Source organism: Uloborus diversus, chromosome 8 (genome assembly GCF_026930045.1).
Source record: "Uloborus diversus isolate 005 chromosome 8, Udiv.v.3.1, whole genome shotgun sequence".
Classification (NCBI taxonomy): Eukaryota; Metazoa; Arthropoda; class Arachnida; order Araneae; family Uloboridae; genus Uloborus; species Uloborus diversus.
The window spans coordinates 122400785-122426587 of record NC_072738.1 but is presented as its reverse complement, the minus strand read 5'-3'; the positions used below and the strand labels follow the sequence as shown (position 1 = coordinate 122426587).

The 25803-nt window shown below is 34.5% G+C and overlaps 1 protein-coding gene and 1 non-coding gene across 4 annotated transcripts in view; both read left to right on the top strand.

The window, feature by feature from the left end:
• The window catches only part of LOC129227514 (regulator of nonsense transcripts 3B-like), a 35163-nt gene that overhangs the window by 3676 nt on the left and 5684 nt on the right, over positions 1-25803 (top strand). For all 3 annotated transcript variants that reach the window (XM_054862091.1, XM_054862090.1, XM_054862092.1), the window contains exons 3-8: positions 4678-4784; positions 4870-4968; positions 13190-13300; positions 20998-21068; positions 21853-22071; positions 24635-24852. In XM_054862091.1, the coding sequence (XP_054718066.1) occupies positions 4678-4784; positions 4870-4968; positions 13190-13300; positions 20998-21068; positions 21853-22071; positions 24635-24852 (825 nt within the window). The remainder of the gene's footprint in view (positions 1-4677; positions 4785-4869; positions 4969-13189; positions 13301-20997; positions 21069-21852; positions 22072-24634; positions 24853-25803) is intronic.
• Positions 14054-14125, top strand: Trnap-agg (transfer RNA proline (anticodon AGG)). Its single transcript has one exon. It is a non-coding gene; the product is annotated as a tRNA-Pro (tRNA).

Sequence of the window (25803 nt, the reverse complement as noted above, 5' to 3'; positions counted from 1 at the left end):
TTCTATAACCGACCTACATAATATTGAAGTTAAGACCAATAATAAATATATCTCATTAAATCCTGTCTCAATTTCTTGAGAAACTGAATTGATCAGTTTATTCAAAATATTGATTTAATATTTTGACTAAAACTTCATCTGGGTTTTGTCACCTCTTCCACATTGGCATACATTAAAAACTGTTACGAAAAGTTCTGTCACAAAGTTCCACACCTGGTTCAAGTATGCATTAATGCGAAAATTACTAAGAGTTTCAATTGTCAATCCAAGAATTAAGATTAGCGAATTAAAATTTTTATGATAGAGTGTAGCATTTATCAAAAAAATGCTCCGCAGTATAAATAAAGTAAACGAAAAATTCAGACAAAGGCATACATATTAAAATGACATCAAATTTTTTATCAATGAAAAGGTCGCTTTCCAGTAATTCTTCCAGGGGGCTTTTATAACTCTTGAAGACCATCTTGTGTCACTCAGAGATTGTCAAGTAAAGAGCCTCAAGATACAGTTGTTGATGTGAAAGTATTTTTTGATGTGAGATGTTTTTCAAAAATAGCATATCTTTACAAAAAGTTTCCATGAAAGCATATGATACACCGAGTTGCTAAAATGTGTTTCTAGTACATGGCATCAATAAACACTTACTAGCTGAACATTAAGTTATAATATGAGCATAAAAATTTATGTAAAATGACATGGAATTTACGCGTAAAAATTGCACAGTCTCTACACTGTACGGGTATCTCATACAAGATGCACCATCATAACATAGATTACTCAATGTTGAAATATTTAACCCATATGAAGAGATTACTTCTTTAGTTAAGGCAAACACTTATCCTCCATCAGTTTTTTCTGTTCTGAAAATTCAGGCAAATGATTTTTTAAGTTATCTAAATTGAATTTTACCATTTTATATTACTCTTAGTGAAAAATTTGGGGGTGCAACCGCCCCCCTCTCGCACCCCTTATTTGCCGCCCCTGCATCCAGCTGAGTGTATGAGGCGCAAGAAATTTGTTATTCCCCATTTTGTTTCTAGCGGTGAATATCTTGTATCATAATTTGTGCAATCATAGTCTTGTGATTTTTAATTCGTTGTAATTCAACGGCTTCGTATTATCATAAATTAAAAAATACGGTAAGCAGATTTGCATGTTATTTAGATGTGCGTAATATTTATATATTGTAGACAATAATATAGGTTAACTTTTATTAATATAGGTTAACTAACTGAAAAGTAACGAGTTGATCATAATTACTCTATTCTCCCCCCCCCCCCCAAATTTTATTTCTTTAATTATTTGTGCATTAAATTCAAAACAAAAAAAAAATCTTTGGGGGGATTATGTATTTGTTTTCGATCTTGAACTCAATGCCTCTAAACACTTCCGTATTTTAGAATTTTTGATTTTTACCGGAAAAGATTTCCGTTTCAGATTTAAAGGGAGAATATCATCTTCTTCAATTTAGAAATCTATTCAGTACTCTGTTGTCATGTTTTGACAGGCATAAAACTTTGAATAATTATTTATCAATTAGAGATTGGAGAGATATTTAGAGCGGTGTTAACTTTGATATTTAAAACACTTTCTTTTTCAAAAATGCATTAGTATATTAAAAGCAGGCTTTGTCAAACCTGGTCCAAAAAATTTTCAGGCAAGCATACTTGAAAAAAAAAAAAAAAAAAAAAAAAAAAACACTACCTTGGCAAAGTGGGTTTTTCTCAATTTTCTACATTTTGAAGCATTTTTTTCGGAAACAAACTAAATATTGATCAATATAAGTCCAGAAATAGACATCTTGCTTTCTGGACAGTATACCAAACATTAGAAATTTAAGCTGCATAATAGCCGTCTCCCCCCCCCCCCTTTTGAAGTACATTTGTTAGACTAAAATAGCTCAGTATTTATAAGCAGTAATTATTTCGATCAAATTCCAAGATTTTTATTTTTTTTAATTGTTGGGGTAAAATGCTTTGATTAACTGATGCTGGCCACCTCTTTTTTATCAGCAGAGAAAAAGTCAGATTCCAAAATTCAATTTCGATCGCCCTTCCTTACATCCGCCCTTACACAAAAATAACTTCGAGATATGTCTGCAAAACGTCACCCCAGGTGTTAACTATATTTTGCTTGAGCGTTACTGCATAAAGGCGCTCAAAAGACATTTGCACGACGGCGCCGATCAGGCTCGGCACAGGCCTGATACAATGAACAACGTTCGGGAGCAACAAGGGTAATGCCAGTTAAATTGGATACAGCAAAACACATATCCAACAGACAACGTGTTTGTCTGAAATTTGCAGTTCTTGAGCAAAAATGCAGCACAAAAAAAAGAAAATGTATTTCAGAAGGCGATGAAGTTAATGCGGATTGTTTTTGAAATGTCCACAACTGTTTCATTTCCATAAAATCAACTGCAGTGGAGCCACAGCGCATGTATTCATCAAGCGCATTATTTTAGAGCAAAAATCCTTTCCCTTCCCATACAAGCAGCACACTTTTGCTTACCAAATATTAATTGCTAATTAGGATCTGACTTTGTAGAGCTTTACAATTGCTGCACGAAATTCAAGGCGAAACCATTAATTCAAGTAATAAAAGCAGTCCTTCCTAAAAAGCACAACTTTTTCTATTTGACATAAAAATTTAGTTAGAATAATAATGCCAATCCCGCAGGGTCCCGGTATCCCGCGAGATTGGCTCCTCACAGTCCCGAAATCCCGCGGGACTGAATTTGGAACGGGATTGGAAACTATCCTGGTGCAGTTGGGTGAACCAAAAAACTTTTTTTTTATTTCGATGATGGTTAGTGCGGAAAGTCTGCCATTGGTGGAGCAAAGTGCACATACAAAATTTGAATTTCTTCTCAGTTTCTTGATCTGCAGCAATTGGGTTAAAGTTTGGGATTAATGCTGTTTTTCGATTTTTCAGCAAAATTAGTAAAAGAAAATATTTTACCATTGTAGATGAGGGATAGTGCGTAAAAGTTGCTATTGGTGGCACTAAATTCCCATAAGAAATTTGAAGTGTGGTATAATTCCTTCAGTTGCCACAAATCCATAGAAGTTTTGGCATTCCGATTTTTTAAACGCTTTTATTAAATTTTGTCAAATGGTTAAAATTCTGTTTTCGATGTATTTATCTGAAATAATTATGTTTGTTACACGATGCATTTTTAGATAGTTAATGTGTTATAAATTCACTGCTTATTGCTTTTAAATATGCTATTAGAAAACTTAGTGCAGGTTTCTGTTTGCTTTGCGTTCCAAAGCAAGGGCAGTAATTTAGAACTTGCTCTTAATCACTGGTAAATCTCTTAAAATAAGAACAAAGTTACTATCTAACTAAGATCAGTCGGGTGAAGCAGTACTCCCGTAAAAACAAAAAACAACAGTGTTATTGACGATGTTGAAAAAAATTAAATATAAAACTGCCAACATTTGGCGTGCGATTTTCATACGAACAAACTCCCAGTATGACGCTTGATAAATAAGATAGAGAGAAACTACTGAACCTAAAACTTTCTGGTCCAATTAAAGTTAAAGTGATGAGATAAGAAAACCTACTTATGCTACCATTCTAGGTTACCTCTGTCGTATTACCTAACCATCACGAAAATGGATGGGGGGGGTAAGCGGGAACTCGCTGCAAATACAGCAATGCATTACAGAATGATCATTGTGGCGGGACAGAGTAATGTGCAAATGAGCAAACTGAAGTAGACAGGGGTGACCATCCCCCCAAGTTCAATGGCAAATTTCCCCCCCCCCCCCAAAAAAAAAAATTTTTTTTTCTCAACTCTCCCCCCTTTTTCTTTTAGCTCTTTTTTTATTTTATTTATTTATTTTTTTAATAATCTTTATTTTTTTCTTCTTAATATTTTTTATTTATTTATTCTTTTAAATATGTTTTATTTATTTATGTATTTAATTATTTTTAATTATAATTATTATTATTTTATTAGAAAATTTCTGTGCTACGCCAATGAGACACATGCACACACAAACTAAATAAATGAAATAAAAAATAAACATAATAAAAAAAAAACTAATTTAAATTAAAAATAAATAAATAAATAAAAAGCAATTTTAAAAATCCCCCCCAAAAAATTTTGATGGTTCAACTTGTGCCATAATCCCCCCTTGTGGCCACCCCTGGAAGTAGAGTGCACTGAATGATTCTTTTCTGAAGGTCAATAAAAGAGGATGAATGAGCAAAACACACTGTCACCATTCTTAGCTGATAATGTGTTGAATAATTTTATCAGTCTTTACTCTAGCTTTTACCTTTATTGTTTTATTGAAATTTTACTTTTTCGCTATTCTTAAAAATAAATATTTTAATGTTGATTATTCTTCTACTGAGTTATGGAGTTGGCGTGAACGCTACAATTAACACATTGCAACGGAACCCAATAATCATATTTCAACTTTTTCAAATTGAGAAGTACATGTGAAATCTTTTTATGTATACTTTGTTTATTCTGTTTTCATTTTTAAAATTAAACTCAGTGTAAAAGATATATATTGCACAAATAAAATGCAGAAATCAATATCATGTCTTCATATTAGTTGTAATTTATAGATGCATTGCTCTGATGTATAGTATTTTTATGGTTCCATTATAAATTAGGAGTATTAATGCTTGTTGTTAACATTTTGTTGTTGATTTTAGTTTGGGATCTCATGGTTTCTCTCGAGCATACATTAATTTCCTGATACCTGAAGATATTTTCATATTTAAAGATAAATTTGATGGTTATGTGTTTCTGGATAACAAGGGTAATGCAATCTTTGTAAGTTATTGCTTAATGTGAAAAAATAATTTAGTGGCTTATAGTTATGACTTTTTATAATTATGTTTCAGGTAATGAGTATCCAGCTATTGTTGAATTTTCCCCATTCCAAAAAATTCCAAAGAAACGGAACAAAAAACGGGATGCTAAATGTGGAACAATAGCAAACGGTATATGTTTCTGATTTACTTTCTTATAGCTTTTATTATTATTTTTTCTTAATGGAGCTGTGGTTGAGGCACTAATTTTTGCAGACCTAGTGCAATCCCCCAATATAGCTTCCATTCTTCCATGTAGCATTACTAATACCACATGAATTTTGATGCCCACTTCCTTCACCAAATGTAGGCACCTGGGCTTTATTTGACGTAAAACTGCTCTAGGAATGGAATTTTTCCAAAAGCACTTCAAGTCAAACTAGTACCTCAGGGATTTGTTGCGTGCAGCATAATCATACAACATGGATGCTGTCGATTTTCTGCATCTTGAAAATCCACCAACTGGAACCTAGTTTAAACCTACGCCTTAGGGCGTATGAGTCCACTGTCTATCCACTACACCTCTCTGTTGGCAGCTTTTACTAAATAGAAGCAGTAGATTGAAAAACATGTTTAAAGAGTTTTTCTTATGTTCTATGTTTGCTGATTGCTAAAAATTGATGACCTTTAATTTGCCTATTCCTTTTTTTGAATAGTCAGAAGGCTATAAGTGTTGAATTATTTAGAAAAAAGAGCAAATAAATTTTACTTATTTCATTGAACGCAGAAAAGCCAATAGGCTGAATCCCGATAGTTAATTATTATTATTATGTATGAAACAAGAACATGTGGTAAAACAATGTACCAAAATCTTGACAAAGTGTTATTACGTTGGCATTAAATTGACAAATAAACTTTTAAAAACAAAACTCAAAAGTTGTCTGGCCATTAAAAACTTATAAACACATGCAGGCTAAATAACATAAGGACAGGGGCTTAGCTAGGGGGGTTTGGGGAAACCCCCCCAAAATATTTGTCTCAAAAAAAAGAGAAGAGAAAGAGAAAAAAATGTGGTCCCCCCACTTTTTTCCCATTGTCAAAACAATGGTCAAAAATTCACTTTGCTCCCCCCCCCATACCATTGAAAATCTGCTCCATGAGTGACCCTGAAGCATAAAGATGCCCCCCCCCCTCTGCTGTGATACTTTTTTGATAATTGAGTAAAATTTGTTTGATTTGTTAAATCCACATATATGTAGCCTTTTTTTGTCATAGATTCTGCAAATTGTTAAAGATGTTTAATTTTATGAGCAGCGCAGTGGGAATATAACATACAGTCGAATCTGTACATTTCAAATTTCGCAGGAAGGAAAAAAAATAGAGATAATGGCTATATGGCTATTGATGAAAATTCCTTTGTTAGGTACTTATTCTATTATTACATTATTAAGTGCTTTATTGCGAATTTAAAGAATCATTTTGACTGTAAAAGAAACTTTCAGCATATTTTTTTCAAGAAAGTCTTTTACTGCTTTTTGGTGCCTGATGTTTTTTTTGAGCAATCACTTTGCTTATTGTTCTCATTTGACTGTTTTGATGTCCTATGATTTAATTTTTCCCCCGCCTCCCTCTGCAGCACCACCGTCGACCGGCTCCTCACGATGCTGCCCCTCTTGCGAAAACCCTCTCCAGGTTGCGTCCATATCCTACATACACACACGCATATCTACATACACATACACACCTACACTAACGAACACATACACACAACTACCCACACATAAACATACACCCCCCCCCCACACACAAACACACAACTACCCACACATATACATACCCCCCACACGCACAAACAAACATACCCCCCACACACAAACACGCACGCCTACATACACACGCACTCTTGATTGTGAAAAACATAATTTGAATTCAAGATGTCAAAGTTCAAATAAAATTTTTTTTTTTTTGGATTCATTATTTCTTTACCTCATAGTCAGAGGAACGTAATTCACATTATGATAACTTTACAGTGGAGAGAAAAAACTTTTTTCTGGCCAATGCAAAGGATGGGACGTGCACTCTTTTAACCCTGGGAAAAAGTTGAAAAAGATTTTTCAAAATGAATTACCTTCACATGGCTTGGTGCTTAATAGGCCTCTACATACAATGGACTAAATGGACTAATAAACCAAAAATCGCGATTTTCGGACTTACGTCCTTCTGGCTCTGAGGTACAGATTTATCCTCTTGAAGTTAGCAATTGCTGCAAATCTAACTTGGCCAATATTGTAGGATTTTCCTTTTTTCATCCCTTAAATCTATCATCTCGGTTTTCTAAGGAATCACAATTTTAAGAAAGAGAGCAACCCAAGAACAGTACTAAACCAGATAACAGAATGAAATGGCTTTTAACTTGAGTGACCTTTAACCATGAACTTGAAATACTCATCCTATATGTCAAACCTGTGAATTTCACCCCTTTACTGTTCTTCCAAGAAAGTGCGTGAAATGACTGTCCTTTTGTTAATCTTCCTAGCTTCCTAGAACACCTATTCATGGAACGCATTTCTCTCTTTTTTCCACTGTCCCCTCAGCTCTTGAGGACAATTTCTCTGTTTCTGAGTTGAAGAAAATGTTTTTGTTTGCTGCTTCAAAGATCATTGGGCTTCAAATCCAAAAATGATAGCATAGCCAGAATTTGAGACATAGAGGTTTTTGTTGGCATCATGATGTCATAGGTCATAGTCAAAACGACCTTTGCTAACCAGAGTATCTGTCGCAATCACATTGATTTCTCAGCCAGTATTTATTGCGTATTCTTTTGGAAACGTGCAGTCTGTTTAGAATAGTACGTTCTAAGTGAAAGTTGTTGCATAATGAAGCTAGAAAAACCGATAATAAGTTTTTTTAAACCCAAAGAAAAAAATGAAAATGACGAAAAGGATTGCTCTAAAAAGAGAAAGTTAATGTCGTCTGAAGAAAACGAAGTACAGTCTGCTGAAGCAGCATTAGTCCCCCCTTTAGTCGGACCCTTCGGAAGGTAATTTTATTTTAATTTAAAAGAAAAACTGCATAGCATTACATGAATAAAATGTTTAAAAAACAAAATGAATCTGAACTATTTCTGTTAGCTTGGTTTGCATTAAAAAGTAGAAAATAAACAAGACTTCTGTTTATAACACTTGAAAATTGCTTTTGCTCTCTCTAATAGATATTTATGTAAATTCTAAAGCAGCTAATAAATTTAAAAATAAAAACTTGAGAGGAAAACAAATGGTATGCAGCTTTGTGTGTATAACTTTTTATTCAAATAACTAGTTTAACTATTTTTTTAATTCAAATTTTATTAACTGCTTTAGAATTAGCATAAATGTAAATACATAAAAAGCAACATATAAATATAACGATGGAAAAAGCAATTTCATTTTTTGCGGGTTATAATCAAGAAGTCCCTTTTTATTTTATTTCATACTTTTAGTGCGAATCAAGTTAGTAAAAATAGTCTTTATAGTCTGACCACCGATGAGATTGAAAGTCAAATATCCAGTTTACAGGCGGAAATGGATGCATCTATTAGCTTTCAAGGATGCCAGCTTTTATAGATGTGTGTTAACCTCTAAATTAAGCAGTCACACTGAAATGAACAGAACACGCTAATCAGATATTTGATTTTCCCCCTGGTTTGGATAAACTGTTTTTGACAAGAAGTTGCTAGAAAATTTCACTTTAAATTAAATGGTGGAAAAAGAAAAGAAAGTTGATTTTTCCATAGCGTAAAAAAAAAATCTTTACTTTTGTTTTGTTTGACACAAGTATGGGACTTGGAGCGCCCCATTCCAAAGTATGCAAGATTCAACTTTCTCTTATTTTTTAAAAAAAAAGTACATCTACACACACACACATATATATAAAAGAAGTACCCCCCCCCCCCCCGAAAGTCAGGTCTAGCTACGCCTCTGCATAAGGAAAACCTTGTCCCTAAGTAGAGGCAGAATCCAGATGGGGGATTCTCGAAAAAATGTCCCGTGCTTTTTTAATTTTTTCCAGCTAACCAAAGCCTTCAAAAAATAATGCTGTTGAGGAATAATACATGCTTTAATATACTATCAAAGCACAATAGTTAATCCCATATTTAATTAATAGTTACTTGAATAAAATAAAAAGTTTAGCGTTACGGATTATTTTTTCGAGAATCGCTCAGTTACTAAGCAACTCCTACCTGACTTAACACCTATTTTTTTACTGCAACAGATGTTAAAAAAATGCTAGAAAAACGTGACATTGTAATCAAACATCTCAAAAAACTCTTCATGCAATTTTCAACTTTTTTCAGCAAAATTAGGTTCATATTCTTAGGAAATATGCTGTTTACAAGAAAAAAAATTGTAATGCTTACAGATAAAAAATGGCTTCGTTAATGCCCACCAGCAACAAGCTGTGATGTTGACCACCCTTGAAAAAATTACAAGGTGTACTTCAAAAGTTGAATAAAATATCTTCCAAGTTTAAACAATTTCTGATTATTTTTTTTCTGTTAAAAAAAGTTACGAAAAGCACTAAATTTTCAGTCTCCTAAACTAGTTTCTCCCCTTAAATACAGTAAAATCCGGTTACAACGAATTTTAATGCAACAAAAAAGAGAAGGTTATAAGTTTAACATGTGTATCTGTCTATTTATGTTTCTGCCTGTGGCTCTGCACCAGGGCTGCGCCGAGCCTGATCGGCGCCGTCGTGCAAATGTCTTTTGAGCGCCTTTCTGTACTGGTGTTCGAAAAAAATATAATTAACACTCGGAGTGAGGTTTTGTACAACATGGAAAGCAATACGTTTGGCATTTAATATATTAAAAAAGCAATGTATCAACAATTTGTGCTTTGTCAACATGTACACTTAAATACAATATTTATGTACACTCAAACCTATTTTTGTGTGGTGGAGAAAGACAGCATTAAAAAATCGTTCATTTTATAAATAACTTCGTCCATTTTATAAATAACTTCGTCCAATTTATAAATAATTGCGTCAATTGAGTCCCAAGCTGATTCAAATTTTCATATACCGCACAAAAAAAGTTCGCACGAAAAAATATCTAACAAAAAAATAAAAAAGACTGCACAAAAACAGGTTTGAGTGTACATTACATTCTGAACACATCCTATAATTTGACACTATCAACATATATTTAGAAACAAATTAGTTTAATATGTAATACATTACACATTTGAAATCTAAAGAGCTTATGTTATGTATAAATATAAATGTGCAAACACATTTTCAATTAATTATTCGAAGTAAATTATACTAACACATCAAATCTTTCCACCCAATCGCATTCGGTCAATAAAAATCTATACAACAGCAAAATGAACAAATAAATGTAACTATTTTAATCAAAATAAGCTCAACATCTATTAGAAGTTAAATAACAGAAATAGAACTCTTCTGGCTTTGTTCCTAACAAATTGATTTATAAGTAAATCGATGCCTAGTTTTCAAAAACTATCATTTTTGATAGGAATAACTGCAATTTGCCAATCTCTCTTGACCCATACTGGATCTTAAATAGTTTTTAGCTACTCTTCGCTCTCTCCTCCAACTTGGAGCACCACCAATTGAAATCCTGTACAGCCATCAGGCTTCAGAACTAGCAGATCTTGTTTTCAAGACTTTTGGAGACATCTAAATCTTTCGCACTCTGCACGTCAGACACGACAACAACAACAGCTACTCTTAGTTTTGAAAATTATCTTTCTGCTGTAGCTACTAAGACCACTTAACTGAAAAAGGTAATTTCAAAATGAAAAATGTGTGAAGCTGGTTAAAAGTTTAAAAAAAAAAAAATCCTCACATGCGTGTATGTTCTCCCGTACACAGGTAGCTGCCCCCCCCCCTCCCTCCTTCAGTTTTTAGATTTGGGGTAACCAAATTCATTTCAGTGATGAAAAAGGCTGCGTTGTAACATTGAAATAGTAACAATAAATGAACAAATGAAATAAAGTGATAAAAGTACTTTTTCTGTAAAATCTTAAAAGAAAATGCAAATTTTGGATACTATTTAAAAACATTCAAGATTCTGCATTATGATTTACCAAACGGAGGGCCGCTATAAAGGAACGTTTCAAACATTTTTAACGGGAAAAAAGTATACAGTGCATAAGAAAAGCCTATGACAAAAGCTTTAGTTTAATAAAAAATGAGTGCATAAATAAACAATAGCTTCATACAGGCTGCGACGCATTTACATTTATTTATTGATTTATTTTGCAAAGGTGGAGAAGATGCATGGGCAACCGAAAAATATTTTAGATAGAAAAAAATTTAAAGGCAGTATGTGAGATTTAAAACAATGTTATGAACAGTCTTACAAGTTGGACTTTGAATGCAAAAAAAGAAAGTATACCAAAACTTTATCAAGAGATTCAGAAGGCATGGTACTAAAAAAATAAAGGCGGGAAAGAGTTTTCAAAGCCATCCTGTCATCTATCTTCACCCAAGGTGGCTTACAATACAATTACATATATAGGAAACAATTCTGAATGACCAGGAGAGCGCCCTACACCCATCCCATAAAAAAAAGATCGCTAAAATTTTGTTTTTAGGACTTCAAATTTTAAAACTCTTCCAAAGGTCCTCAAAATTATTCTCCCACTAACATTCCCAAAGATCGACTAACTGCGTTTTTAAAGCTAATATAAAAAAATTCCTAGGGCGGCGCCCTCCTCAACAACGGTATTAAAAATAATACTAAGTTTCATTTAAAGGATCCAATTTCGAAATGTTTAAGGGGGAAATATCCTAAAAACTCCTTTCCCTAACATCATTACAATTCAGGTAAAATTTCATTTTTGGAGCTTCAATTTTTAAAAATTACAGATCTTTCAATGTTACCAAAGACAACCTGCTTGTAATCAGTTTTTTAAGATTTCAACTTCGACAAAATTTCTAGAGTGGAGTTCCGAATGCCTCTTTTCCGTAAATCATCAACTGTTTTTGCAGCTAGAATTTCTGAAAAATTTCGGGGGTGAGCTCCCGATGCACTTTTTTCGAACATAATCGGAGATAATTTACAATTGCGCTTGTAAACATTCACTTTTTAAAAAACGGCCGTTTCCAAGTATTGTTTATGGAATGCTTTTAAGATGACAAATTACAAAATTTTACGTAGGTGGGCGTCCGAATCTCACATAGACCGTTTAACATTGTGTTTTTTACAGCTGCAATTTTTTTTTAATTTCCAGACATACAACAATTGCGCTTTTAAAGTTTCAATTTGGAAAAATGTTCGGGAAAGCGTCCACGAACCCCTTTTCCCTCTAACATTAGTAAAAATAGTCATAGTATGCATTTTTAAGCCTATACAAATTAGAAATTTTTTCAGGGGTCCAAACTCCAATCTCTTCTAACCTTAATATCACCAAAATTCGTCTAAAATTGCGCTTTTAGAGCTACGTTTGCGAACATTTTTCGGGAGAGAAACCCCCTGATCCCCGACCTTTGAGTGCGTATTATACTTATGATTAGGTTCATATATTGCAGAAAATATCTCTCTCTGCATTATTTAAGATACGTCTGAAATAATTAAGGGGCCATCAACTTCATACATCCCGCCCCCCTTTTTTATGACCTCACAACGGTCCTGATGAAAAATTAAATTTTATTTTTTTTGGTTGGAGATTTTTTTATCCCCAATTCGGAGTATTTTTTTTATCGGTAGAGCTCGGGGCCTTTTTGACTCTGGCGCCGTCGTGCATCGCACGACCTTGCACGTAGGGACGGAGTGGCCCTGCTCTGCACCCCTAGTTACTGCTAGAAACCAACCACAGGTCTTTCGGATTTAACAAGCACATAACTCTGCATATGTACTCAATGAGTATTTGTTGGCATCGGCTACAGAACCCAAAACACTCTCATTCTGTAACTAATTATCTATCCAGTTTTTTCTTTTTCAGAAAATTTAAATTATTTTCAGTTTCATGTATGCAATTTTAATATCCTATCTTGATATCTTGAATAAAACTAAACTACAATATATTTACAAGATTTCTTCTGTTACAAAGATAAAAGTGGACAAAGTCACACAAACCCGAGAAAGGCATTGCAGTAACTAAAATGGAAGTAATTTAATGTCCCTTGAGTGGCTCAGTATCAATTGATCCATACACCGGTTCCTGGTCTGGAGGTTGGGACCACTGCACTAGGCTGTTATGTGGTTAATCTAACTGTGTAGATTTTTTTTTTGCTGTTATCTCAGATTTTGACTTTAAGGATATATTTTATCCAGATAGATATAATTCGATGAATTAAATTTTGTCTTTTTAGTTCAACTATAAAGTTTTTCAAAACTTTTTTCTTTTAACTTTCAGGATATTATTTATGATTTAAATTTAGAAGGTTTGAACTGTTATAATTTTAGATCCAGACTACCTCAAATTTTTAGAAGGTCTAAAAAATCCTGACGACGTAACTCTTCCATCTGCTGAAGCATATTTGGAAGAAATTGAGTCTAGAGAAAAGGAACTGAAAGGTATAGTATATGTTAGCCTTTTCTCTCTCTCTACACTGTAGGGTCCCCTGTACCTACCACTATACATGGTTTAACTGTCAGATGTGGCTCTGAAGACAGCTCTGTTTTAGACCAAGAGTCAAGCAAACCCAGATCCAGCAACCTCAAAAGTATTTATTTGAAATGGGGACTTGGAGGACTTAGTGTTCAGGAGCATATTGAACCCCAGTCACCATTAACGAACACAGAGGATCTTGACTTTGTTCGCAAACTTCGAATTTTTCAGTTAAATAACCATAGAATGGCCTCTTTTGATGTGAAATCACTCATCACTAACGTGCCTGTTGAAGGTGCGTTAGACTGCCTTAAAATGAGATTAACTGAACATCACTTTTCCTACTTTGAGATCAATGAATTGTGCAATTTAACACGTTCTTGCTTAAAACTAAACACGTTTGTTTTCGACGGTAATTTTTTCCAGATGACTGAAGGTCTTGCTATGGGCAACCCTCTGAGTCCAATTCTAAGTGATTTGTACATGCACTATTTCGAACTTAAATTATTTAAAATTATACAATTTGATTTTGTCAGGTACGTTGACGACATTTTTGTGCTTTTGGACTCGTCTGTCAGTAACCTTGATAACCTTTTATCCATCCTAAATACTACTGACCCGCATATTCAATTTACAGTTGAATTGGAATCTGGTAATTATCTTTCTTTTCTTGATGTGTCCATCACTCGTCATGACAATACATTTATTTGCTCAATTGTGGCTCGGTGGTCTAGGGGTATGATTCTCGCTTAGGGTGCGAGATGTCCCGGGTTCATATCCCGGCCGAGCCCGTATGTAAGTTTTCAAAAGGCCACTAGAGGGCGCCTGTGATGCAGGGAGTGTTATGGCTGCTAATTTGATAAGTGTTTTCTTACTATAATTTTTCATTATTACTGTCTAGTTTTAGGTTTTTTTACTTCACTTTATCATGTAATTTAGTTTTATTGTGTTTTGGGGGCTCATTTTTGCTGTTATTGTATTCTTGAAGTGTTTTTGCATTTTTTGGAGCTAAGCCTAACATGTGGTGATCTCCTGGTTTTTGATCTTGTGTGCTTTATTGGGTGTAGCAACTCTGTTTATTTACTGCTGTTTTTAGTATTTATTCTGTGTTTTTTTTGCATTATTATCTTTCTGTTTTGCCTTTTGGAACATATTCACTGAGTAGAAATGGGTGTTATATGCATTATGAAAGAGGTAAAGAGTGGGAAGGGGGACAGGTGGATCTCTTGTGATTTATGTCATATGTTCTGCTTGTATAAGGGGGAAAATGAGTCTGTTTTTGAGGAGGATTATATTTGCATTAAATGTGCTGAACTCTCAGACTTAAGACTTAAGATGCTAGTTTTGGAAGCCCAGTTAGCATTAGGGTGTAAGCCAGTTGTAGAGGGTATAAATGTTCCAGAGATTCAGGGGGAAGTTTCAAATGAGGAGTTAGATTGGGAAACTAAGGGTGTAATTTTGGGGGACTCTATGGTAAGGGAGGTGGGTAACACAGTTGGGAGAGTAAAGCGTAAGATGGCTAGGTGTTGTTTACCAGGGGCTCGGGTAAAAGACGTTAATATGGTTGCTGAAAAGAAGGGAGTATTGAATAAGGAGGACATGGTTACTTTGTGGGTGGGAACAAATGATGTAGGCCACAGTAAAAATGAGGAGTTTTCTAGGGAATGGGAATCCCTGTTGGATAAAGCAACCAGCTTTTCGACGAATGTCCAAGTGGTTGGTTTGCTTCCCAGGTATGGAGTGCATAGGAGCTGGCTAAATCAACGTGCGAGGTGTATGAACTTGCTACTGAAGTCAATTTGCGAAAAGCGCAGTATCAGGTTCATTGATGTATGGAGTCATTGTAAACGGGATTGGATTGCTAGGGATGGCCTGCATCTGAGCTCTACAGGGGTCAAAATGGTTAGTGGATTAATTTTAAGGGCTTCGGAGTCAAAAAACTAAGTTGGAATGGGGGGCATGGTTCAAGAATCAGGTATCGAGAGAATGAAATTTTTTTGGGTATTGCTAGAAATGGAAATAAAGTGATGAACAAGAGTAGTAATGTTAACAATTGTAATTTAGGAAATTTCAGGGTGTTAAATAAAAGCAACTTAGGCATGCTTAAAGTTTTCTATACCAATGCTCGCAGTATTAGGAACAAGATGGATGAATTGAAAAGCATAGTTATGGATGAGAAGTTGGATGTTATTGGAATTACAGAGACATGGGCTACCGAATCTGATGCAGAGTTATTACATATTGCTGGGTATAATTTGTTCAGACAAGATAGAGTAGGTAAAAGAGGTGGTGGGGTTTTATTTTATGTTAGAGACAATTTTATTTGCAATGAATTGGTCATAAATGATAAGCCTACTGATATTGATATGGTTTGGCTGGAGTTGATGAGCAGTAAGGGCAAAAAGCTACGGTTTGGAAACATTTATAGGCCACCTAATTCAAACCAGGGACAAGATGAACAGATGTACCGTATTATTAGTGACATGTCCAGTAAGGGATCCGTTATCATAATGGGGGATTTCAATTTTCCGGGTATTGATTGGAATAATTTTTATTCTGGTAATGGCAAAGAAGAGGAATTTTTAAAAGTAATTGGTGACTGTTTCTTAGATCAAGTTGTAACTCAGGGAACTCGAGAGGAGGCAATTTTGGATCTAGTTTTTTGTGACATAGGTAGTTTTGTTCAGGGGTTGAGTGTAGGGGAGCATATTGGAGATAGTGATCATAACAGCATTAGGTTCCGGGTTAAATTTGAAGTGTGCAAAGATGATAATTTTAGGTTTGTGCCCAATTTCAGAAACACTGATTTTGTTGCACTCAGGCAGAGCTTGAAAGAGGTTTTTTCTTCAGGGTTGGAAAATAGCGACGTAGATCAGCAATGGACGGAATTTAAGGATAAACTTGCTAAAACCGTTGGGGACTATGTTCCATTTAGGAGAAAAGGTGTTAGTACCAAAATTTGGCCCATGTGGTTCTCCAGGGAGACTAAAGAAGCTCTTAATTATAAGCAAGCCACTTTTCGTAAGTTTAAAGAAACTGGTCAAAGTGCGGAGAGACTCCAGTATAGTAAGGCAAGGCGAAATTTTAAGTATTTGGTACGGATTCAGAAAAGGGAATTGGAGCAAAGGCTAGCAGATGACATTGATGGGAATCCTAAGAGGTTTTTTGCTTACGCTAATTCTGGGAAAGCTCGAAACAGTCAAATTGGGCCTTTGGTTGATGAGTATGGAAATTTAATCCATAACGATAGGGATATTGCAAATGTTCTAAATAACTTTTTTTCCAGTGTGTTTAACGATAACTGTATCTCAACAGTTGACACTAACAAGACACAAGCTATTATACAGCTTGAGGATTTTGTATTTTCCAGGGAGGAGGTTTTATTTCATTTGAAAAAGATTAAAGCAACTAAAGCTCCGGGACCAGATAATATTTATCCAAAAATTTTAGTAGAATGTGCAGAGGAATTAGTGGATGTTATTTTGAATATTTTCAATGCTTCTTATAACTCGGGGACGGTGCCAGAGGACTGGAAGCTGGCTAACATAACGCCACTCTTCAAGAAGGGGTCTAAAGGTATTGCTGGGAATTATAGACCTGTAAGTTTGACTTCGGTGATTTGTAAGATTTTCGAAACTTTGATCAAAATTAAGATCATGATGTTCTTAGAGACTAATAGTCTGTTGACTAGTTTGCAGTATGGTTTCAGGAAAGGTAAATCCTGTACTACTAATTTATTGCATTTCTACGACAAGGTTACCTCGGCTTTAGATAACAAAAAATGTGTGGATGTTGTTTATATTGATTTTCAAAAAGCTTTTGACAAGGTACCGCATGTTGCTCTTCTCAGCAAGTTAGCTGACATTGGAATAGGAGGAAAAACTTTACTTTGGGTAAGAAATTGGCTTACTGGTAGGAAGCAAAGAGTAGTTGTGAGAGGAAATCATTCTAATTGGAGTGATGTTTTAAGTGGGGTTCCTCAGGGATCAGTTTTAGGGCCTCTTTTGTTTATTATATTTATGAATGACATCAATGAAAATATTTCTGGATGCATGAATTGTTTTGCTGACGATGTAAAAGTTATGGGGATTGTCGAAAATGAAGAACAAGTAAAACAGCTGCAAGAGGATTTAGATCATATTACTAAGTGGGCAGATAAATGGGGTATGGCAGTTAATGTAGGGAAATGTCAAGTGCTACACTTAGGACATGGAAATAAGCGTATGAGATATCGTTTACAGGGTTCAGTCATAAATCAGGCAGAAAATGTTATGGATCTGGGTGTCTTTATAAATCAGGACTTCAAGTTTAGTCAACAGTGCAGTATTGCTAGTAACAAAGCCAACAAAATGCTTGGGTTCATCAACAGATCTATTTCAAACAAATCTAAGAAAGTTCTTCTGCCTTTATATAGGAGTTTAGTAAGACCTCATTTGGAGTATGCTGTGCAGTTCTGGTCGCCTTATCTGAAGAAAGATATTTTTGTATTGGAAAGGGTTCAAAGAAGGGTAACTAAATTAGTAAGGGGACTCTCAGATTTAGATTATGATACCAGACTTAATAGGCTTAGCATGTATAGCCTAGAGCAAAGGAGAGTCAGAGGGGACATGATTCAGTTATTTAAATTTATCAAAATGAAAGATGTAAATGGATTAAATTTTTGCGGGGAAAGCAGGACAAGGGGTCATTGTTTTAAGCTATTTAAATCTCAGGCTAACTTGGAAATCAGGAAAAACTACTACTTTAGCAGGGTCGTGGGCACTTGGAATAGCTTACCGGAAGAGGCGGTAATGAGCAAGGGAGTGGATAGCTTTAAGAGAGCCATTGATCTTCATTGGGGACTAATTAATTGACTAGGACCAGCCTAGCTGGGCCCAGAGCCTGTTGCTGGTCGTCACATTTGTATTTGTATTGTATTTGTATTTACAACTACTGTTTTCCGTAAACCCTTTGCTGTTTCTCTTTCCCCCCACAAGTTATCCGTTCATCCTCCTAAACAAAAATTGGCTGCTTTTAGATCTTTTATTTACCGTGCTTTAGCCATTTGTTCAAATTCCAATTTCCTTTCATCAGAACTGAATTACCTACGAAGTATTGCGGTGGATCGGGGATTCACATTAGATATTATTGATACCATTTATAAGAAGCTATGTAGCTCAACTAACAAAAATCAAACACTTGCTCCTGTGAACTATTCGAGTTCCGTTGTCTTACCCTTTTTTCCTAAAATCAGTCTACAAATTGCCAAAATCTTAAAAAAGTTTCATTTTTCCGTCACTTTTTCTCCTGTTAATAAATTAAAATTTTCACAGCTTAAACACCCTGTTCAGAACCTTGACAGATGGGGCATTTACAGTGTTTCCTGCCAGTGCAAATTGGCCTACATTGGGCAGACTCGATGATCGCTCAAATTCCGGATAAAAGAACAGGAAAATTACGTCAAAAAACAGGATCTCAAACGCTCCTCTATTGCTCAACATTGTTGGTCCTGCGGTCATAATTTTATTTTTTCTTCTGCTAAAGTTATTCACGAGTGTTCGTCCATTCATGATTTAGATTTTTGGGAGTCATATTACATATGGAAAAATGCTAATTTAATCGTCAATGATTTGTCTAGCACTCCCCCTTTTCCTAATGTTTGGAAGTCTGTTATTTGATTTATTTTTTGTCCGTGACCTTTTCTCCTGAGTGCAACTGTCCTCTGGAGTTCTGACGTAACCTTGACGTCATTGTTTCCGGTACTGCTCTCATATCTTTTACAAGTCGTCTCTCATTCCATTGTTCCCCTCGACTGTGTTTTAGTCGGGTGAACCTGTCTTCGTTTTTAATGCACTGATGATGGCACTTGTATTTTAGAGTGCCGAAACAGCTGTTTGCTGGTTTTTTAATCTTTTTTCATTCTCAATTTGTACTTTATATACGTTGTCATATTTCATTCACAGAGGATCTTCTTTGAATCTTCCTAGCAAAGCACATAGCTCGCAATCCCTCCTAGCAAGACCGAGAGTTATACAGATTAAACCCCTTCCGTTGTAGAAAAGCATTCTAAAAAACAAAATGAAAATGTATATTTGACTGTTTGAATTTGTATTTGGCTGAATTCATATTTTTCAAAATCAGTAGCTGAAAAGCTGTTGAATAGTTTGACAAGATATTACCTGTATAATATTGCTTCTTAAAAAGAAGTTATGCTAAATCTGGCATAAAACAGAAAAATGGTGTCACTATGAAGATACCTAGTACAGTGGAACCTCGCTATTCATACACAATTCATACCAGAAGGCAGATTGAATGAGGAATCATTTTTTTCACATGAGATGCAATGTAAATTGGACTAAGCTATTCCTGACCATAGATGGTTGCATATTTAAACCCATGAAAAACAATAAATATAAGTGCTATACATTAAATAAAAATTTAATTGGACTTTAATTGTTCTGAAATGAGCTGATAGCATAAGAGGAATGTGAAGGGAAGGAATATAAAAGTTGATGTTAGCGCTTGGAAGAAGGGTCACCTTCTATAAAAACATCTGGTTACTGGTTACAGTTCTTTGGGCGTTTTTATTTCTTTAATCTGTCATTTTGTATTAGAAGAATCTCAGGATTCTTTCTCTAAAAACCTATCCAATATTGTTAGCCTTTGACCAATACTACTTTTTTTGAATAAGTTGATGCTCTGGTTAACCACAGCAGTGTTATGATGCCATTTTCTCACCCTTCTCTATGTTTTCACCCAGTGGTAACAGTTATTTAATTTCTGCTGTTGAAATGTTTTTTCTACTTTTCTCCTCACGAAGGAAGTTTTCAACCATTTCTTCATTTTACTACTCCCAGCAAGGGCGCCCATATAAGGGGGCAAGTGGGGGATCGAGCCCCCCCCCCCCTTGAAATTAGAACTTCCTTGCTTTTAGTACTTTTTTCTTTGCAAAAATGAAAAAACATTTCTTCTCCAGCCATTAATGAATAAGTTATTAAAAATGTCAAGTTTAAAAGACTCTAATCTGCACTGAAATCAGTTTCCACGGGAAAAATATGTAGCTAAACCATGGGGAAAATATTTGAGCCCCCTCCCCCTTGCAATTTTGCATATAGGTGCCCATGACTCCCAGTGCACTTACTATGGCTTAAAAAATCGCAAGCTTCAAATAAGTTTACTTTTGCATGTTTCTTTTTTTTTAATGATTTTATTTAAATACATTTTTATTTTCTTTGTTCTATCTTTTTTTCATTTTATATGTGACATTGCATTTATTTTTTGTGTGAGGTTGGAAGTCATCTCAATCTATAGCTCACTCCCATATGCCACACGGGGAAAATGACCACCCTCCATATGCCACATGAAATTTAAAAGGGAATGTAATGTAAAATACTAACATTATGAAATTCAAAGAAAATCCGAAGTTTGGACAATGATGAAGTCCTGAGGACTCCAAATTTTGAACTTTTTACTGTGCTTCCTGTGCTATTTTGTTCAAAAAATCCTATATTTTAGTAAAAATTATAATTTTTTTTAAAAGAAAAATTCCTATAATTTCCTTTTTTTTTTTTTTTGGCAAATGTCACTTTTAGGCCTGCTATGCTTTGTTGAATGAAATATCTTTTCATTAAATGCTTTTTTATGATTAATTTAAAAAAAATAATTTATTATTTTCATTTTGTAGCCAATAATGGTGTTCCTAAGGCTACAACACCTCTTATAGAATATTTAAAGGCAAGAAAAATAGAGCAGCAGGTAAAAAGGATTTAAATATTAAAAATATTATTAATGTTAGCTTTTTACTCTGAAACTGATAATTGATTTTGGTTTATGATTATTTGTTTTAAATGATAAATATTGATGATAAATGATAATTTGGATGATTAATTGGTTTTAAATTGTTGAACAAATCAAGATTTTAGGAATTAAAATCTTGCCAAACATTGCCTCCGAGCAATTTTGTTAAGTACTGTGTTATAACTTCTGTCCTAATATTTTTCATCTGTTTCTTAATCCATTTGGGAAAAAAAAGGTTGAAAACAGCCTACTTATTTATTCTTTTCTCAGTGTTACCTGAAGTTATTGGGATCAGGCTACACTTGCTAAGAGTCAATTAGCAATTGAAATTTACATTTTAAATAAAATGGATTTTTTTTCCTAGAAATTTTAGTTGCTGAGAAAATCTAGAGATGAAAGATTAGAATTTCATCAACTTTATTAAAAGATACATTTATGAAAAATATTTTCCAATAATTTTTCAATTTTAAAATGAAATGTGTTATGAAAATAAATCATCTCTTTTGATCCTCTTAGATATCACAAAGATACTTTTTATTTTCTTAAAACATTTCAACCACTTTAATCCATCTTTTATTCATCTTTAAACCACAGCATTATGTGAACATTGTGTTTCTTCTCTTAAGTTTGCAAATTTCAAAGCTTGATCATAATTGTTGTGATTATTTTGTGAATGATAAATTTACAAATGTACTGTTTTCTTTAAAAAAAAAAAAAATCCAATAATAATCATTTTTGACAGAAAATTCGAGAAGAAAAACGTGAAGAGCGCAAAAGAAAAGAAATAGAGAAGAAGCGTGTCAGAGAGGAGGAGAGGAGGAGGAGAAAAGCGGAAAAGGATAAAGAAAGAGTTAAGGAAAAGTATAAAGACAAGGAAAGTTTGTCTGAGAAAGAGACGGGAGATGATATTGAAGAATCACCGGTGTCAGAAAATTTTAAGCAATCCGAAACAGTAGTTCAGGTGACTAGAACTGTTTTCTTTTATCTATGTCTAGTATTTCTCCGTGTGGTGACCGGAGCAAAATACTCCCAACGTAGTCCAAGGTGTGAGGCACCGTGCTGATGGATGGATGGCCTCTGGGTTATATGATGTCTTAAACGGTCCCCTTGAGGAACCAGGCGAAACCTTGTTGTAATTAGCCTTGCACTCATACAGGGTGGTTGTGCGGGTGTTGACCTTTTACTGCCTCCCAATTCCCAGGGAGCTGGGTACTGGCTTGATGGAGAGAACCAGCAACCTTGTTGCTGGAGAAGGTGAGGGTGCAGGTCTGAAACCCACTGACTGGAGGGGGTGAGGGTGCATGTCTGCGATCCCGCTAACTCTGTGGAAGGGGGCAGGGAGCAGTCATTTATGCGCAAAAATGCAACAGGCACAGGCTGGAGAGAGGAGGCTGTTACAGGAGGTGAAAGCCGCTGGGCCAGCCATTCCTGATAAGGTAGGAGAAACCAAATGTCATCGATTGGAGGTTTCAACTCCTTCCCCTGCACAAACTGCAGCATCTTGAAGAGTATGGACTGGTCAACCACAGCCCTATGCTCAGGCAGTGCGTAGTTAAGATGGCTATTTTGAGAGAAACCTTCCCGTCAGAGAGATTATCTCGCGATGAGATTGAACATATTCAACTTGTCATTCTAAGGAGGACAAGCCTGATTCTCACTGAGGATCACATGCCAAAAATGCAGTAGACTTCTTAGCAAAAATAGTATTAGGAAGGCTTCTGGTTTTCTTACTGATCTTTACACCTTAAAGCAGCACCTTGCTACAATGGGTGTCAGTGATGAACATATTTGAAGAGGTTACTTTTAAGAAGGAAACTATCACTCATAACCTGTGTGATTGTGAAGTGTTTTCTGCCTATAGGTTTGAACACCTGGGTCATCATTTGCTTGAACTGTGCGAGATTCATGATATTCCTATTAGGTGTTTGCTGAGTTTTGCTTCAGCTACTGGTCTGTTTTAAGACTTCTGTTTGGGGACTAGTACAATAGACCACTGGTCACAGTGCTTGGTTCGATTGAGCCCCCCTTTCATTCATTTCATTTCATGTCTAATATTTTCTCATTTAGTTGTAAAAAATGTTTGTTAATTTTGATCACTTAAAAGCATTCTTAGTGCCTTACGCTTGAGCAGTGTTATTCACTAAAGGTATACATTTGACATCTTTGTAACATGTCAGTCTCCAGCAACTCTACAAAGTAAGTGGAACCAGTGGTGAATACTTCATCAGATGTGGATAACATTTTCAAAAAATAAAGGTAATAAAGCTTCTTTGCTTGCTTAGTGTTCCCCTAAAAAATATCCCCTTATTTATTTATTTGATTTTTTTTTTGGGGGGGGGGGACACCTAGCTCGGGAAAAAGTCTTATTATGTTTATTTTTTTAGACTTTATCCTCTACTGGTTCCTATCTACCATTGGTGCACTCATAGGAATGAGCAGAGTTTCAATAATGAGGGTATCAGTATACTAGGGACTCTGGGCATTTAAAGAGATGACTACCGGAAGAGGGGTGTATGAAATTGGTGGCCCCTGAATTTTTTCAAAAGCATCTTAAATATAGAGAGAGGAGTTAGCTCCTGGCTTTGGAGGGAGTCATTACTAGATCTAAGTATTTGAAACATGAACCTAATCTTTTAGCTGAGAAGCAAAAGGATATTTTTAGTTTCATCATAGTAAAAATATGCTGTACAGTGTGCTCTCATGTTTTTAACTGCTACATAATGAAATCAACTATTTATATTCATAGATCACAGACTCTTGATTTATTCTGGAGATTTCCCGAGTCTTGATGTCTTCTGAGAAATTCCTTTACTAGGAAAGGGCATTCATAGATATATAGTTTTATTTAACACAGTTATAGGAAACTTGTATGAGCTCGTGATGGCATAACGAGATTTGCACGTAAGGTCCATAGAAGTTCTTTCAATTTGGAAATCACTTGAGAGGTTCATTCAATTTTACACTAATTCAAAATGATCATTTGACTCTGAATTCACTTAAGAGTCACTAGATTGTTGATAATTTAACTATCAGAATCATTTGTTATCCAATTATTTGATTATACCCCCCAACTGGAAAAAGTTTTCTGTCTCTTGACGAATTTCTATCTTATTTTATTAGTTGTTAGACGGAAAAATATTGTCTTTTACTTCTTTTCCAAATATTTTCAATTTAATTTGCAATACTCTGAACTGATGATTTTTGCTATGGATTCAAATGTTACAAGTGTTTTTGATATTGTTTCATTTAATATATTCATATATAATTTATGTTAAATGCTTAAAAAGTATTTCAAAAAATTTCTAGAGTTCACTTTAATTATTGAACATTGTTATGACAAATGTTTTCAGATAGTACTAAACTTCCTTTTTTTTAAAAATTTTATTTTATTTTATCCACCCATGTTATGCCCATCATTACTGTGAGACAAGTGGTATAGATAAAACCCAAATTTCTGTTCAATAAATATTATACAAAATTAACAAAATATTTATGAAATATTCTGTGGAAATATATTGATTTAGGTTCTGAAAAATCCTGAAAGAGAAAGAGATCAAAAAGAACAACCACCTCCTCCGAAGCAGAAAGACTGTTTTGTATCATCGAGGTTCAGTAAGGATAAAGATAGAGGACTCAAAAAGGAATGGGAAAGGATTCGACCCAAAGAAAGACAGAAAGTACCAGAGAGAGTTACATACGTGCGAGATAAGGACAGAAGTCGCAGGGATAAGTCTGATTATAAGTAAGCACATATTATTTATTACAAATAAAATATTTTTAATATTTTTTTAGGACCATTGGTCTGAAAACTTAATTAAAAATTACAGCTAACCCTTTGCACACTTCAGTTATATTTTAATTTTATAACCAGCAACTCCAAATACTTTTAAGTTTTTTTTTTTTTTTGAATTGACCGAAGGAAGTTCAAATATGAGGATCTTGGGTCTAAAACATGTATGGGACATCTATTTGTTTGGACTTGAAGAAACATGAAATGAGACTTGATAAATAAAGCTTAAGGGCAAAATTAGCGGTTGCCACCAGCTACCTGGTGAATAAATGACAAAATAACATAAAAATTATCTGTCAATGGCCAAAGCATTTCCATCTAAAAAAAATAATTAATGACCTTAAAGGATACTAAAGGCAGCCTTTAGGAACTAATCTGTTTAAAAAAAAACATTATATACATTACTGATATAAACTATAGTATTATAAACTTATATACATTAACTCGTGTATTTAGGATTATTAATGTAAAAAAATGAAAACAATATCTGTCAGCACTCTTACAGTATAATAAAAATGGCTATTTCAAAAAAAAAAAAGCTCTTAATGAAATTTTAACAACCTGCCACTGGCGTCTAAATAAATTCTCCAGTTTTGCCCTTTATCTACAACAGAGCTTCTGAGAGAAAGTGATATGTAAGAGTGGGTAAAAAACTTGAGTCACGTTTAACAAAGGAATTGCCAGAGTTAAGTAGCAGAAGATAAATATTTAAGTATTTTAGCTTAAATTTGTTAACATCCAAGTATCCCAGCGAATGTGCAAGGGAGCAGGAGGGTTATACGCATACAACTATCCTGTGCATCCCTTTAGTATTGCTCAAAAAAAAAAAAAAAAAAAACAATCATTAATTCAAGAAGTATTTTTAAAATGAAAGAATTTACTTTTTAAAATTCTATTTTATTA